General features: G+C 39.9%; 1 protein-coding gene across 1 annotated transcript in view; it reads left to right on the top strand.

Annotated features, from left to right (window-relative positions):
* MAN1A1 (mannosidase alpha class 1A member 1) overlaps positions 1–17,745 on the top strand; it is a 243,787-nt gene that overhangs the window by 156,015 nt on the left and 70,027 nt on the right. The window contains exon 6 of the mRNA XM_040350323.1: positions 16,137–16,260. Coding sequence (XP_040206257.1) covers positions 16,137–16,260 — 124 coding nt within the window. The remainder of the gene's footprint in view (positions 1–16,136; positions 16,261–17,745) is intronic.

Genomic DNA, 17,745 nt, shown 5'->3' with positions numbered 1-17,745 from the left:
CTTACTTTTACAGTTGAGCTTTTCAAATAAATACAGCTTTCCAAATCGGTGGATCTACTGATTTGTAACCTACAGCTTTCTCTGAAAGTAACCTAAAATGAGCCAAAACTTTTTCAATTTAGTACAGCAAAAAATACACAGTGGGTAAAAGGTATTGAACACCATCTTTCTATACATTTCCACAGGTGCTATTGACATAAAATTGTTACCACATGTCTGTAGCAATCCATACATTCAAAGAAACCAAAACAAATCACTTCACAAATTAACTTCCCTGTAATCAGAAAATGAAAACGAATACAGCCACTACATCGAAGGATGCAATAATATATGACCTTCTGTTTTTTTGGTTTAGATGCACTTTGTCAGATTGAAGCCTAGCACCTTCTCAACAGAATGGAATCATACTTGCCTAGGTGGATGCATTGGTCCGATGCTGTATCTGTCCCCCGGTGCCTCTACACTGAGAACCGAGCGATCGAACACCGCCGATGGCTCGGTTCTCACAGCTCCCCGAGCAGAGAGCTATTGACTGTCAATCGGCAGCTCTCTGCTCCTTCACGCTCACTGGAGCACTGAGCTGTGGAGGGGTGGAGCAGCAGTCTCAGGCTCTCAGCAGCTCGCTGAGGCCAAGACGGGTGTCAGGCTAGGCACCTGGCGTATCCAGACTTTGTCGCAATGACAGTGTCTGGACTGATATCCATGACATCAGCAGAGAGCGGACTTCAGTTCGCGCTCTGCTGAAAAAGGGTCACAGGATTACAAAACAAGGCCCATAGAAGCCATAGGAGAAGCCCAGAGGTTACTAATGAACTATGCATCGCAAGTACAATAAAGTGATTGTTAAGGCAGATTGCTTTTTTTCCCTTAATGTGCCTTAAAGGGGTTGTAAAGGTTTGTTTTTTTATTTTCTAAATGGGTTCCTTTAAGCTAGTACATTGTTGGTTCACTTGCCTTTTCCTTCGATTTTCCCTTCTAAATTTATTTTTTCTTTATCTGAATTCCTCACTTCCTGTTTCTCCTCAGTAAGCTTGCCCCCATCCAGAGCTGTTCTGGCTGGGGGTTTGTCAGCCAGAACAGCTTACTGAGGAGGAACAGGAAGTGAGAAATTCAGACAAAGAAAAAAAAAACATTTAGAGGGGAAATCGAAGGAAAAGGTTAGTGAACCAACAAATTAACTAACTTCAAGGAACCTATTTAGAAAATAAAAAACAAACCTTTACAACCCCTTTTAAGGTAAAAAAAAAAAAACTTCAGTTGCCAGCAGAGTCCTCCCCCTCTCTCTCCTTTGCAGTCAGGCTGTCCCTGCACTGCAAGAGTTACATGCTTGCTTGTTTAGCCCTGGGGAAACAAAAAAGTTTTACTTATCTGATCCTCCTCTCCCTCCATGTTGCAGCCTCTTCCATGTTGCAGCCTCTTCTCTCTTATGCCCTGGTGGTCGCAGGTCCTCCGACACTGTTAAGACCCGCTCTGGTTTTGACGCAAATACACCAAGGAATAATCCCACCACTGGAGCATAAGGGAGCATTGACTAGGGTAAATCTGCTTTTCCCATCCCCTAGACCTAAACAAGCAATTAACCCTTGATTTTTGTGGGCAACGCTGCTGCAAGTAAAAATAATATTTTCCTTTGAGTTGGGCTTTAAACACACAACACTGGTTTAAGTGTACCTATTCCTACTAAGTAATGAAGTTTCTTAATGTTACAAATTTACATTCCACAATGACTTGACTTTGGTTGGAAACTGAAGATACAAATAACAAACAGTGGGAATTGTCGAATTGCATCCCTAACCAGCTCACAGCATGGAAATGGCTCTGAAAATGCTCTGCAGCTAGGAATACTAATTTTGTGCCGGTTTGTCTTCAAGTTTTATGACTGAGCTCATTAAATCATTCATTTTTTTTTTTACTCAAATAATGTTCTTATTTTCATCAGAATTAATGCAGCAACATAAATGCTCGATGGGGAATATTCCTATTCAGATTCTTGGTGTAATAGTCCATTAGCTAATTAAAGGCATATTTTTGTTGTAGAATGTTGAACAACACTTGAAAGACCCTGGACCTAAACTTTATCCGTTACTAATACCATTGCCATTAATATTCATATTGCTTTATCTTTTTAAATGTAGGGAAATTTTATTGGACAGATGGATTTCTATTTTTGGGCACTTTACAAATCAAGATGAGCTTCCATCTGATATATGTATAATATGCTGAATGCATTCTGCCTGTTTTGCTCTGTAATCCTGTTCATTGTCTTTTCTTCTTAAAATGTGTTAACGTTATCCATTTGTAATACAGCCAGACGGGAGCTTTTTTTATTGTGTGGGTGTACATCATAGTGTCCTTGTGCCTTCTACGTCACACAACATGGCATTGCAGTATTACAGTACATCGGTTTTGATACAATTGGTTGATTTGTGTTATTCACAATGTCTGGTACGTAATCAGTCAAGGCACTGAAAAATTCTCAAACATGTGGTATCCTCATATTTGGGAGGAGTAGCAGAATGCGTTTTGGGGTGTAATTCCAAGTATAATGTGTGTTACGCTAGCCATACACCTTTCGAAAAATCGGCAAACGAGTTTTTGAAAAGCGTGAGCGCAAACGATTTTGCCATCATGTAATTTTCAACAAATTTTGATTGATAAATCGTTTAACAGACATAAATGACTTTTTTTGTTTGTTTTGTCACATATGCCTAGTGCAAACTGTAAGGGCGAGAAACAAATTAAACTTTCAAGTTCTCGTCCGTTCGCATTTTTCCAAACTTTTCCTTCAATTTTTCGGCTCAAACATCACAACCATTTTTTGATTTGTGCCCATTAACTAGATGATAAACGAACAAACTGTCCAAATGACAGATTTTCAAAGATTTTTCATATGGCCACCATTAGACCTATCTTATAAATTGACAGCTGTGTGTTAAAAATAAATAAATTTAAATTTTCTTACCTGAGAAAAGAATTTTGAATAACTAACTATACATTCTAAAAACACAGTGCTTTTATGGATGAGTTTTCTACTACTTCATATGCTGCCAAGTCAAGACAAGATAGTGCCCGAATGTTAAAGTACAAAAGCTTTTGCTAGCGTATGCTATCTCTTAAAATATTTAAAGAAATTGCATGTTTTAGGATTCTGCGTAAGTCTGAAATATGTGACTAGACAAGCGAAAACTATTACAATCTACAGAACCCACTCAGATCAACAATCTATAATTTGTCAGTTTTGTACCGACAAATTATAGTTATTGTAGCGTGAAAATCAGCAGCTTTCTGATTCATTTCAGACTAAAAAATGTAAATGTGTACTCCAAGAGTTAATCATATGTTTAGCCTCAAAATAGCCTTTTCAGTTTTTTTTGGCCTTTTGTGTCCTCTCGGCGTTTAACATTTTTTTTTTTTTGGGGGGGGAGGTTATTTGATGTGCGTTTTTGTTTTGTTTTTCTTCTGTTTTTCAAATACAGTGCTTTACTGACCTCACTAAGCAAACTTTGTACCAATTGTATAAGCATTACAGAGATCCCTGATTGTACCTGTCTTGCACATCCCATTTATATGTTGAAGACTTTTACATTCAACTAAACTACTCTGTCCTTTTCAGAAACACTTCAACCTGATGTAGGGTTCTATCAAGGTCAATATAGTACTTGCTGCTTCATCCCAGATACTTATATGCAAATTCCTATCTTTCTGCCTCAACAATATCTGCATTTGCAGTGGGCGATCAGCATTTTGAACCAGTAGAAATTCAAAAGTTGAGAGAAGTCAGAACCAGAATGATCCAAAATCTTCCATTTTGGGTTGGAAACAAAGGTTCAAGTAGAAAACCGTGAACCAGTACCTGCTGCTTCAGATGAGTTGGCACTCAGGCTCCTCAAGACACAAAGTGGGGAGCTAGCCCAGATAGTCAATGTATCACTTCCAAATATAACTCTGGATGGCTGCACTTCAAAAAACGTCTTAAAAAAAAATTGCTTTATTGCACAAATGCAACTAGATGAAGCACTCCATATGCCCTGTTGGGAAGGGATGGAATGTTTGAGTTTTCATACTAGTCTCCGTACATTATATACACACACTTGTTTTGCCTTCCATTTCTATTTAAAATTGAATGGATTGTTTTACAAGGTAAGATTTCACATGTACTTTTTACCACTTCCCATCAAGCGTATGTATAGTGTATATACATCCAAGAAGCAGTTATACCAGGTATAACTGCAGCCATGATCTTTGTGTCGTGATTTAGGACCAGCGATTGTTATTTGTGGCTGTACAGCCACCCAATTGCCTTTTCAGCTCTCAGAAGGGGGAATAATAGACCCGATCTCTCAATAAAGAGTACCTGTCACTTCTCAAGCTTTCACAATGGAATGTTCATCCGTTGTGATAGCAATAAAGTTTAAAAAATAAATCCAACATTAAATTTAAATAAAATTAAAACCTTTTGCAATTTTGCGTGCAAATGTGCACATAGGTCTCGCATATATATGCCAACAGTGATTGCACCACCGCACACGTCAGAGTGGAAGCATTAATTCAAGTGCCAGAGCTCCCGTTTAAACTTTAAATTGGTAACCCACTAAGCCTTTTAAAAGCGTTGCCTATGGACAATTATAGGGAGTCCACTGATCCAGAAGCTGCATGAAAAGTCAGTGATTGTAATGCAGCCTATGGATAAAATAAACATCTTGAAATATTTTCTTGAGAGGAAAAAATATCCATATAAGAATTTAAGTTTAGTTCTGTGGAGAAGTAATACAGAACTAAAGGGCAGGCACAACTTTTTTTTTTTTTTTTTTTTTTTTTTTTTTTTATTCTTTTTTTTTGACGGCAACAGTCATGAGTTATTATATAGTGCAGCCGTCTCAAAATGTTATAATTGCTCATCGGTGAGCATGTTATACAAGGAAGCAAACTGCTCTTGCTCATCATTGCAGTTTTCTCGACCACTTATCTTGGCAGCAATTTCACAGGCATGCCTATGAGCATTCTCTCGTGAACCTACCCATTAGAAAAACAGCACTGTCCAGTCAATGGGCAGCCAATGAATCCAGCCCCGAATCCAATTTAGCGAAGATCATATGATCAAGGTCTAGGCATTTGGTCTCTTGATTTACCACAGTGGAAGTCTGCAGCAGCATTTTCTTCAAGACAGGCTAAATTGGAAAGCTAGGAGTTATTTTCAGGACTGCGTGAAGTTGGTATAATGTGTAAATTGCACTTCTGTGCTGCCCTTTTAATGATCCAGTGCTTCAATAACCCTGCTGTGAGCATGGCAGTTAAATTAGTTGAATACTGCCAGTCTCTTTGCATCATTTGAATTGAAGTAGTTATGTCAACAGAAGAAAATGCAGTTGGCCTTTAGGTATTTCAGTATGTCTACACCTGTGAATTTATCTTTATAGCCAGTATAGTATCTTCGTTGGTTTGACTTGCTACAGGGACAAATAAAAGTACACGATTAGTGCTTAAACTGCATATGTTCTAATTTTTTTACCACGATTGCAAAATGTTTGTATTGCAGAGTAATACCAGAAAGGTAAAGTGCTGTAATTGATGCCTACTGTTATTAAGAAATCGTAGATTTCTATACAACTGAGCATGGTTTCTTACATTTCATCGGTTACTTCCTGGTTTTATACATCCCAGGAGTCTTCAGGAGGAGAGGATGGTATTTTCTTAGCCAAGCGCACACTCCTGCATGCATGCTTAAAGCGGAGGTTCACCCTCAAAATGAACTTTTCAGCATCCTTAAAGCGGAAGTAAACCCATCAATTTAACAGTTTGAAAAAGCAGTTACATTCCTGGCATGCCGGGAATGCTAACTGTCACATTGGTTGTGCTCTCAACCAAACTGTCAAACCATCCAATGGCTGGTGTCATAACTGATCACATGTGCAGCATCATGGCAGTTGAAGATTAAACAGAGGCCAAGACGCGCCTTAGCAGCCGTCAATCAACTCCTCTTCGCTTAGAAACGCCCATTCACCGCAGGATTCCCCGCTCCGAGCCGGAAAACAAGGGCTCATATAACGATAAGTACAAGTAAAAAAAAAAAAAACATACTGCAGATGTTGGCAGTATGCTACAGCTAATGTCAAAAAGTGGATTTTTGGGTGAACCTCCGCTTTAAGCTAAGGGAAGGTGGGTTCTACATGAATTTTCTGCCCTTACTCAAGATGGCCACAGCCAGAAATGCTAGGGGGTGTTTTTCACAGTGATTTTTCAACAAAATAAAGCACAGAGACATGTATGGGAAAGGTTTGCTTTGAATATAAAAAAATAATTACATAGTGTTTTTGGTTGGTGCTCAGATGCAGTGACAATCTACTTTTAAGATTACGCAACAAAAAAATAATAGCTTTGAACAACATTGATTTATGTATGTGAGAGAGAGAGATTGATTCTCAATTACAATGTATACTTTGCTTTGTTGGTATAGTACCAACTGTCATACATATATTCTTATCTTGGCTGACATATACAACAGACTTGGATACATGCCATGCGGGACACACACTCGATCACTGTTTGTCATATTTTTTGATTTACACATTTTATTTTATATATACATATATATTATAAAATTATAGAAATTTTTTTCCTCTATTGTCCCCTAGATTCTAGGCCCATACCATTACTGAACCAGACTGGTTCATCATATACATACTTATATCCTATACTTCTATGCTGTTATGACCGCATCCATTGATACATATGCATTTATGTTTTAGTTGACATTACTAATGGATACTTGGATCTTTGGGTGACACATTCTCCCATCCCGGCCATGTCTGCTCCCCCCTCCCTCCGTTTGTGTTCTCTTGGGATTGTTTTTTCCCTCAGTTTCCGAGCCGGACGCTAATTACTGCCACCTCTGGGCATCCAGCCTTTGGCGAGTATAGGGCCATGTGTTTTTGATCCTCTTGACTAATTGTCACGATAGGATCTCTGTGATAATTATTTGGTTCATTATACCCCCTACAGATGTACTGCATGCGCATCTACAACTGATGAAGCAAACTTGATCTTGCGAAACACGTTAAATACTTTTAATGCCTGTGTACTTTGCAACTTACATTTTATACCGTGATACATGTAATGACATTTTTCACTGTATGTATTATCTCAGTGGCTTAGCTACTGTATGATTCTTGTTTTTTGCATGACCATTTTACAATTTTTTTACTCTGTTGGCTAACCGCATTCACCTCATTTAAAGTCCCTGAGTGAGCTCCTGTTTTTTTTGCATATATTGGAATGGAGGTGGCTTGACCTTTTCATTTTTGTACTTTTTAGATTGTGTGCCTGATTCATACATTACATGATTCCAAATCCTCTTTTGGTGTAAAATGGGACCCATGGTTCATTTACTGCCACTCTGAGTTGATTCTAATGACTATATCAACATGAGTTCTTAGAGTATACATTTCTAAGACATCATAGTGCAGGACAGTGACTGTATAAAAATTTACACATTCAGAAAAATCTGGGCGAGAAGAGAGCGGTGGTGTCAGGAACAACGATGGTACAGAGGAAAGGAAAAAATGAGAACTGCTAATATTAACATATATATGCATTCCTAGATAACTTACGGGGAACAATCAAACGTTGTGTAATGATCAGACCCAGGGGGCCATTTTTTCTTTTTTCTTTTTGTCCTAGTAAAGCATAGTATGATATAGAGTGTGAAATATCTTTTCAACTCTGTTTATGAAATCAATGCAGTTTTTAAACGTGGAAGAAAGGTACATACTGTATTGAGTTTTCTAGTGAAGGGCGATCAAACTAACAAACTATATGAATTGGTCTCATTTGTAGTGTGGTAACTTCTGAGATTGGAGCAAATGATAAACATTGAGATGGGGTAAGGGAAGGTTGGGCATCTGCTATATTAGAGGAAACGTTGTCAAGGTTTCTCTTAATGCATGCTATTATTATTATACAGGATTTATATAGCGCCAACAGTTTACGCAGCGCTTTACAATATAACAGGGAGACAATACAGTTACAATACAATAAAATACATGAGGATTAAGAGGGCCCTGCTCAGAAGAGCTTACAATCTAATGCATTAGGATATAAAACCTTCTGTGTGTAGAAGCCTCCCTAATTGCTTACCCGAGCCCCATCTCTCTCCAGCGATGTCCACGAATGTCTAAGCCACCGGGAAACTCCTCCTGATTGGCTGAGACAGAGCAGCAACACCATTGGCTCCCACGGCAGTAAGCCAACCAATCGGGAGAGAGGGGTGGGGTCAGGGTTCCATGTCTGAATGGACACATGGAGCTCTGACTCTGCTCAGATTCCCCCATAGGAAGCTGCTGGCTGAGGGAGCACTCGACAGGAGGGAGGGGCCAGGAGCAGCCAAGAGGGATCCGAGTAGGGGAAGATCCAGGCTGCTCTGTGCAAAATCAACTGCACAGAGGAGGCAAGTATAATATGTTTAAAAAAAAGAGACTTTACAGTCACTTTGAGACCCAATGTTTTCTTTTTAGATGCTATAAAGTTTTTATGCAATACATATTCTTTGTCCATTTACAGATTGTAGTATACCCTTTTGGCATTTGCCATTGGACAGCCTTTATTTGATAGTGTTTTTTTTTTGGCAGTTATATTGAGCAACTCGGTATGCATACATCACCTTATTACAATCTTACTGTGTTTTGTATCCCTATGTAATCTGTGGCATTTGTCTGTTCTCGTATACAGACAGTCTCCGGGTTGCAAACAAGATAGGAACTGTAGGTTTAAGTTGAATCTTTGTTTGCAAGTCCGAACGGGTACATTTGTTAAGTGCAACTCCCAGCTTTTTGGATAGCATAGGGAAGGTTGAATGCCCCTGTAACATTTGTTTTGCTGTCTGTGCCCCTGTAGATTTGACCTTTGTTTTCTCTCCCTGTGACAATTGGATTTTGAACATTTTGGGTTGATGTGGAAACGAAGAATGGTAATAAAGCATCAGTGGGGATCACCTGTACTGTGTTTTTTTTTTTTTTTTTTTTTTCCCAATGTGTGTGGTTTTTTTTTTTGTTTTTGTTTTTTCAATAAAGTTTGTAAACAAAAAAAATAATCATTGGCGGAACTTTCAATGCAAATGTTGACATTAGCAACTTGGAGTTCTATGACCTAAAAAAATATATATTAGAACAATTCATTTGTATTTGCTTATCAATTCAGGTTCCTGTGACTATTCTGGAATTAACGCTTGGCGATTTCAAAATGTCTATTCTTTGCTTACGAATAACAGTTACAGGGCAATATTATCATGTGCAGAAGAGATATTAAAAATTATTAGTAAAGACAGCAGAAGAATAATTTTCTGTACAAGGTCAGCTGTGCATATACAGTAGACGGCTGTGAACAAACTTCAATTGATTAAACTCTTTCAGGAAAGGGCTACTCATATCTGTGTTTTCTACTGACACCACTCTCAAGGCAGAGCATGGATAAAATATGGAGCTTTGATATGTACTCAGACATACTGGCAATAGGAAACACTCCGGGGGCCATCTATTTATAACCATACCAATGCAGACAGGGGCTGCTTGATGCTCTAGGGCAGCTCATTTTCCCAGCCGCTCTAACTGGCCTCTGGTAATTATCTGCAGCTTGAGCGCGGTGGCTCAGATGGTCCTACAACTATAGTGTCTGAGCTAGCTGGCAGCAGTGTCACTTTATTTACGAACATGTTTAATCATAGTAGCAGAGATGACAAAATTCCTATAATTTAAGAAACTGGCAGAAGCATAAACAAAAAGCAGTGTATTGTCAATTTGAAAGTTCTCGCAAGCAAAACTTATCTCTGTATGGCTTTATTTGGGGTTGAGGCAAGGAAGGCCGAAAAGGGCACATGCCCTGGGAGCTGTTGGCATATGGGGGGGGGGCGTAATGGGAGCTTTGGTTGCTTTACTGACGGTAGTAATTGCTGGAGGAAGGATTCTGCATTTGGCTCTCCAATAGCAGCCTACACTGTGCAGGAGAGAGCGGGTGCCTGAACAGTCTCAGGGTGGCACTGCTGGGGGCTATGGACAGACTTCCCTTCTTCCTGCCTCCCCTTTATTATGCAATATAACAAAATGACCAGAGATGGCAATGAGAAAAAGTGGTCTTCATTCCCAGACACCAAGGGTGGAGGGAACAACCCACCCGCCTAACCAAGGAGTGTAGCTGCTCAGGGCTTTTGTATTGAACACAATGTTTTATGTTGTGTACAGTAAATCCCCTCTGGTCTGATCAGTGTGCATCACATAATGAAATGCTCACCTTGGAATAAAGCCCTCCCCACCGATGTATGGTCACCGCTCAGAAAAGGGCCAACATGTCGTCCCCGTCTGTCTTCCAGGTTCACCCTGCATGCACGCGGGAGCCCTCGGTTCCGGTACAAAGCTCTGAAGGTTCAGCAAGGTATGCCAGACCTTCAGAGAGCATGCATCGGAAACACAGCTGGCTGCATGCAGGTTGAATATCTCCTTAACTGTTCATGTTTAGGAGATGTTTGTTTTACCTTCAGGTAAGGCTTACTAATGGGTTAAAATGACCAAGAGGGGTTTACTACTGCTTTAAGTGCTTATACTGTTTAAAATCCAGTAATACACTGGTCAATAATAGTCAGTGAGGAGGGACAGGGGGTGGGGTCTTATGGACACAGAGCGGGGCTTGGGAGTGGGCACGAGTGCCACAATGGGTAGCGGAGGAGCCAGAAGTGCCGGTGGGGGACACAAGAGAAGGATTGGGTCTGCAAAACCACAGAGCGTGTGTACCATGTTTTTTTTTTTGCCTTTAATATCACTTTACAATTAAAATGGTTACCAAAGGTGTGTTAAAATGTACATATATTTACTGCTATGTAGCTTAATATTGCAGAACGTGTGAGAACGTTAGATTTCACGATTGGCAACAGTGCTAGGTTAGGTTTGGTTTGTTTTTTTGTAAAGGAAAAAGGGGGAAAAAAAACATGCATGTATTGGTGTAAAGTCAAGACAATTTAAAACGGTCCTAACCATTATTGAATCATTTTGTTATGACTGTTTCTATTTGTTTTGTGTTTTGCTTTATTTGAAATGTTTCCTGCCCGAGTCTGTACACTGTACCATCTCTGGTGTGTTTAAACATTCTCATCCAAGGTACTTCTCATTATGTAGTTTGGTTTTGGCTGCGAGGCTGAAAATATCATTTAAGGTGTTTAGAGGTCTTTCTGAATACATAACAAGTATTCAGAGAAACCAGTGGTAAGTAATAAGCTATTCTGAATGTTGTATGTGATTTAAATTGGCCCGATTCCCATTTCTGTAAGAATGAGTTTATAGGAGCGGAACCAAAGCAAAAAACACTGCAACTGAGCTCTCATTCTGTTATCCTACAAAGCTGTTGTACCTTTGTGAAAATATTTTAGCATCATGTGGTGAGCAGAATTTAAATTGACATTAGAGGTTCAATCTTTGTTTTGCTAAAATATGAAACCTGTTATACTTACCTGCTCTGTGTAATGCTTTTGCAGAGAGCAGCCCCAATCCTCCTTTTTTTTGGGGTCCCTCGCCAGTACTCCTTGCACCTCTCCCTTTTGGATACCCCCCCCCCCAGCAAAACCGCATCCTGGGGCGAGCTACACCTATAGGCCCACGCCAAAGACGCACACAGGTTGGCTTGGCCCCGCCCCTTCCCCGATCCCTCTTTACAGGATTCTAACACATGTCAAAGCTGCAAAATTGTGCTTGGACATTAAGATTTGTTTTACCCTTGGGTGCTAAGGGGTTAAGAAAAGCCTTAGTGTCCATGCACCCACAAGCATTTTAAGGTGGTTAGAAGCCGCAGAGATTAGAGGCAGTCAAAGCTCCTCTCCTGAACGCAGAAGAATTGCATTTAGGAGTGGAGCGTTTGGGCATAAAGGCATAACTGTGTATAGTCGAGCCCTAAGTGCTAAGCGTGTTTTGCGTTTGAGCGTTTATTGATTTTAATGTCCAGAATAAACTATAATTCTAGCTAAACACGCCTAAATGTGTTTGAAAAACTGTGGCTAAGGGGCATTTTTAATGCTAATTGGTCCTCTCAGGAGGAATGTATGTCATTATTGTATACCGTATTTGCCGGCATATAAGGCGACCGGGCGTATAAGACAACCCCCTCATTTTCCAGCTAAAACCATACGTTTTGGGCTATACGCGCCGTATAAGACTACCCCCTTTCTGAGGCAACACCATTTAAAAACATCAGATTTGTTTAAATAATTTCAGTTAAAATGGTTGCGACTTACCTGTACTTCAAATTCCTCCTCATGTTCATCCTCTGACATCATAAGTTCATCAATGACATCTTGTAATACATTTGCATCTTCATGTGATTTCCAGTCTCGGACCATCTTTTCTGTTACTCCATATACTCTGGCAGCAGCACAGTTATTCTGTTCTTTGGCAAAGTTTACAACTTTCAGCTTGAAACTGGCTTCATATTTCCTTCCTTCTGGAGCCATTATGGGGTCTTGTCTGCCAGCCAAGATGGGGGTCTTGTCTACCAGTGGGTTGTTTACACCCACTAATCTGTCAGCCCGCTGGATGTGCAGTATTACTGTATGTACGGTAGCTTTGGCTACATACAGTATACCGCGCTGAGCCAATCACGGCACACAATGTATTCTATTAAATACAATTACTGCTCTGATTGGCAGAGGTTGTAACAACATCAGCCCGCCTCTCTGACTCGGCCTATCCAAGCAAGCTTTGTATTCATTAATAGAATACATCGCTCGCCGCGATTGGCTCAGCGTGTTATACTGTATGTAGCCGAAGCTACAGTATTACTGCACATCCTGCAGGCTGACAGATTAGGGACGTTCATTTTGGGCCAGCGTGGCCCAGACCAACTAAAGGTTCACATTTTATACCCCGTTTATAAGATGACCCCACTTTTTGGGGGATGTTTTTAATTATAAAAAGTTGTCTTATACGCCGGCAAATACGGTATTTATAAATTATAATTTTTCAGCGAAATTGGCAATCTCTGTTTATTGGCTTCATTTACACTGGATCTGCCGTCTTTACACAGGCTATGGCTCCTGATGATTTTGTAGGTGGCAGTGGTGATTTTGCTTGGTATGTTAGACTGGTCCTTGTGAATTAGCTTGATACCATGATTGCAGTGGGATAGGAAGTGAAGCACGTGCAAGGTACACATAAGATACTTTGAAGATTTTTCAGTGTGAAAGTGTTCCTTTCATTATGAAAAAAGCAGTTCTTGAACTCCAACGAAGTGGCTGTCCTTCTACAGCCTCATAAGCAGTACTGTTAGGATTTTTACTCTGTGTACACACTGCACAGGTTAGTCCCCCCATGCAGTCGCCTTTCAATTTTGGAGCTGTATGCATAGTCTGAGTACAGAGGGAGAAGTAAATGTATCCTCCTAGCTTCAGCAGATTAAAGTGCCAATATTCTCATAGCATGCTTTTATGAGGCAAAGCTTAATCACTTGTAGTTGCATAATTGTGGCACTTTTAGGCCAACATGTTCTAGAAAGTAGATGCTGGCCCGAGTAATGCGTTTATATTATGAATAAATATGAGGATGCCGATTTTATCAGTATACTGGAATGTCTTTAATTTCATGCGATTCTTATAGAAAAACTCTTGGGACTCGTGCACACTTCTGTTTACAGCAAAAACACGTTGGGTGTAATTTTGGTTCCCAGGAGCCCCTAGTGCTGCATACAGCCACCCATAGACATGAATGGGTGTAGCCTTTATGCAGCTATGTCGCTACTTGCATAAAAAATGTAATGTTTGAATATAATTAAAAAATGACCTTTGCTACTTCTGATTGCTAAGCTGCAATATAATGCCTTTTGGGTGTAAGCCCTGGTTCTCGTGTCAAATCAGTGGCAATTGCCGGAAATGGCACTGTCCTAAGCGGTGTACTTCTTCTTTTTTATTTATTTTTGATACAATAGAACTAATTATATATCCCATTCTGTGCATAATATGTGAATAGTATTCTCACTATTACAATGTTTTTTTGTTCTGCTTCTTTTAATGTCACAAACTCAAGAGTTCTTGGCTGCAATTAATACTGGCAGAAATTCTCCTCAGTTTAGCCATCAAAAAAAGTGCAATATTCAGTACTGTCTAAGGCCCCTTTCACAAATTCTGTCAGTTTGTCAGTTTTCTCATCCATCCGTTGACTGATGTAAAACGGACATCAATGCATCTCTATGAAAAAAAAGGGATGTAAATGGATGATCATTCGTTTTACATCCACATTCGTCGTCCGTTTTTTTTCTAAACTGATAAAAGCTCTATTTTTCTTCCGTTTAAAAAAACAGATCAGGAAAATGGATGTAAACTGACAAATGGTCAGTTTTTTCATCTGTTTTTGCATTGGTAGTAGATGTAAAAAAAAAAAAAAAAAAGTGAGCACTGATGAAAACCTGTTAAAGATAAACTTCATCCAAATGTGTTCAATCTGATATGCCAGAAATGGGGGACTCTGGATGTGGATATCTTATCCTCCAGATACAACAAACTACCACTGTTTGTATCCAGAATCAAGGATCCTCTAGGTCTGGCCTTGGATGTCCTAGTTCTCACCTGGTCTTGGTTCAGACTAATCTATGCCTTTCCCTCCCCTGAGCATTCTTCTGGGACTGCACTGGCCCAGAAGAACCTGGTACAACATCTTCTTGCAGAAGACCCCTGGCCTCTTCCCATCAGGCCAGATTTATTATCTCGTAGCCCACTATTCCACCCTTCTTCAGTCTCTGTCTTTATTGGCATGGCTGTTAAAATCCAGGTCCTAACGAATCAAGCCTTTGCAGGACACCAAGCTTCTCTGGGACCTTGACTTGTTTTGTTTTTTTCTCTCCCTCAACCACCATTTGAACCCACCTGGGATATTCCCTTAGAGATTCATACAAGTAAATAGCCTTTCTGGCACCATCACATCTGTCGGATGTGTTTCTGAACTAGCGGCCCTTCTTAATGCTTCACAATAATGAGTATGTATTACACCAGCCTAGACACCTTTTCTCCCAAAGGTGGTTTCAGTACTCCATCTCAGTTAGAACATTGTTCTACCATCCTTGTGTTCTGCTCCTGAGCACCCAAATGGAATCTCTGTACATTGCATGGACGTAGTCAGAGCTATTTGTGTGTACCTAAAAGCTATTGCTTTAATCAGGTAAATCAGGGTCCCTATTTGCCATGGGCACCCCCACTTCAAAGTCCACCCTTGCATGCTGGATAAGGGATTTAATTGCTAGAGCTTGTGTTGTAAAACAAAAACCTGCACTTGACCTTTTACACGCACGTTCCACTAGATCTCTTAGCTTATCTAAAGGCCCCAAGCCTCTGTAAAGCCACCACTTGGTCTTCTGTTCATGCTTTTTCAAAAGTTTTACCAGGTGGATGTGCAAAGTTCTGACATGCATGCAAGTTTCCTGCAGCAGTATTCTGATCCTGGGGTTTTAATCCTTGTTGTGCTTGAGCCTGTTGGCACAGTTCTGTTTGCCTTGTTGCTGCCAACACCGATATACATTTCTTGGGGATTTCCTATGGTGTATGAATGTCCTGTACTGTACGAATAAGATGATGAACTTTGATTACCTGTGCGTTCCAAATCTTGGGTTACAGGACACAGACCATCCTTCCTAAACTCTCCTCCTCACTCTGCTTTGCTTGCTAAAAAAAAAAACTGAGGACTCGAGTGGCGTAGGGGCTATAAGGGAGGTGCCACAGGGACACGTGTCCTCAAAATCTTGCCAGCGTCCAACCACCTGAATGTACAATCCTATAACACATGGGTGCACAACCTGTGACCCTCCAACTGTTGCGGAGCTACAAGTCCCATCGGGCATTGCAAAGCTAATCATTGCAAGCATGACTCCCAAAGGCTGAGGCATGATGGAACTTGTAGTTCCTGAAAACTTGAGGCCACACAGGTTGAGCACCCATGCGTAACCCATGGTGTACGAATAAAATGTGTGCTGTACTGTATTTCAAGATATGTGGTGGGAATAGGTTTTGCCTTAGGTAGATTTTTACTGAACTTACACTTTGATTAATTTTTATGTTAAATCATTATACAGCTTGTTTGAGGTTTTCCCTTTTCTGACCCTATATCTTGTATCTTGATATTTAGTGGGATTGGTCGGAATTGGCCCTGGGCTTCTGGAGGCAGCAGTATCTTGGCAGAATTCGGAACCCTACACTTGGAATTTGTCCATTTAACGGAGGTATCCGGAAACCCAGTTTTTGCTGAGAAGGTTGGTTTATGTTTCAAACTTTTAAAAGTCATTTACTACAGAAAAAATAATTGATATAATTTGGAACCTTTATCTTGGTTTGTTTCCTAGTGTGTCCCTCACTTGAATAAAGTATACAAAAAAAGTATATCTAGAACAAGTATTAGTACAATGGTAGTTAATCCAGGTTCAGGATGGCAGCCCTGGAGCTTGCAGCTTTTAATCCAAGGCAGCAATAACCGCTCCCATGTTCCTATCCCCACGTATATTTCCGTTTTTTGGGTTTTTGGACACAGCCATAATTTACAGAGTATGGGCATGCAGAAAAAAATTCAGCCAAAATAAATTGCACAGAATTTTCTGTAATGCATTTCTGTGGACAAATGTACACTGAAGATGTGATTCCTAGGCACCACAATTAACATACAGTGAATATAAAAAGTATGCACACCCTTGTAAAAATTACAGGTCTTTAAGATGTAAAAAAAAATTAGACCAAGATAAATCGCTACTCAATTTTTTCCCACCCTAAGGCTCCATGCACACTGGCATTTTTGCTTCTGCTCCTAGAAGCTCAATAGTGTTATCCTATGTGTCCATGCATATTACTTTAGGCCATTAGCGTTTTTTGGGCTTCAGCTACTAAGAGCAGGAATAAAATGTTTGTAGGGTTTCTTGGAGCGTTTTTCCAGCAGAAATGCTCCTATAAGCTAATAGTGTTTTTTTGAGCTTTTTTTCCTCTTTTACTGCAAAAACGTGAAACGCTGCTAAAACGCTACTACAAAAGGCTATTGCCAGCATTTTTTGAATCCAGTATTTTGGTGGCTTAAACGCTAGTGTGCATGGAGCCTTAATCTGACCTATAATTTGGCCAATTCATTTTAAAGCAAACTCAAATCTTTAAGGCCTCATGCACACTGGAAGTTTTTGGACGTTTTTACAGCAGCTGTTTTTGGCTTCAGACGTTTTATTCTACAGTCAATAAACTCCCCATAATGTTATCCTTGGTGTCCATGCACACATGGGCTGTTAGCAGTTTTTGGCTTAAAAAAAAAAACTAGTTTTTCAACTATAAAAACGCTTTAATGTCAAGACGCTGATAAACGCTCAAAAACACGGCTCACCATTGTTTTTTTACATTCGTGATCCATTGAAATAAATGTTTACACGGAAAAATGCTAAAAACGCAAAAAAACTATTGCAAAAACGTTGAAAAACTCACTGCAAAGCTACTGGCATTTTTATAACGTTATTTTAACCACTTCAGCACTGGAAGGTTTTCCCCACCTTTCTGACCAGAGCACTTTTTACAATTTGGCACTGCGTCGCTTTAAATGAAATGTGCGGTCGTTCGATGCTGTACCCAAGCAAAATTTGCGTACCGGTACTTTTTTTTCCCCACAGAGCTTTCTTTTGATGGTATTTGATCACCTCTGTCGTTTATATTTGTTGTGCTACAAACAAAAAAAGAGCGACAATTTTGAAAAAAAACAAACAATAGTTTTA

The sequence above is a fragment of the Rana temporaria genome, chromosome 4 (assembly GCF_905171775.1).
Source record: "Rana temporaria chromosome 4, aRanTem1.1, whole genome shotgun sequence".
In the NCBI taxonomy this organism is placed as follows: domain Eukaryota; kingdom Metazoa; phylum Chordata; class Amphibia; order Anura; family Ranidae; genus Rana; species Rana temporaria.
The sequence above is the reverse complement of the archived record's forward strand: the minus strand, read 5'-3'. Positions and strand labels throughout refer to the sequence as shown.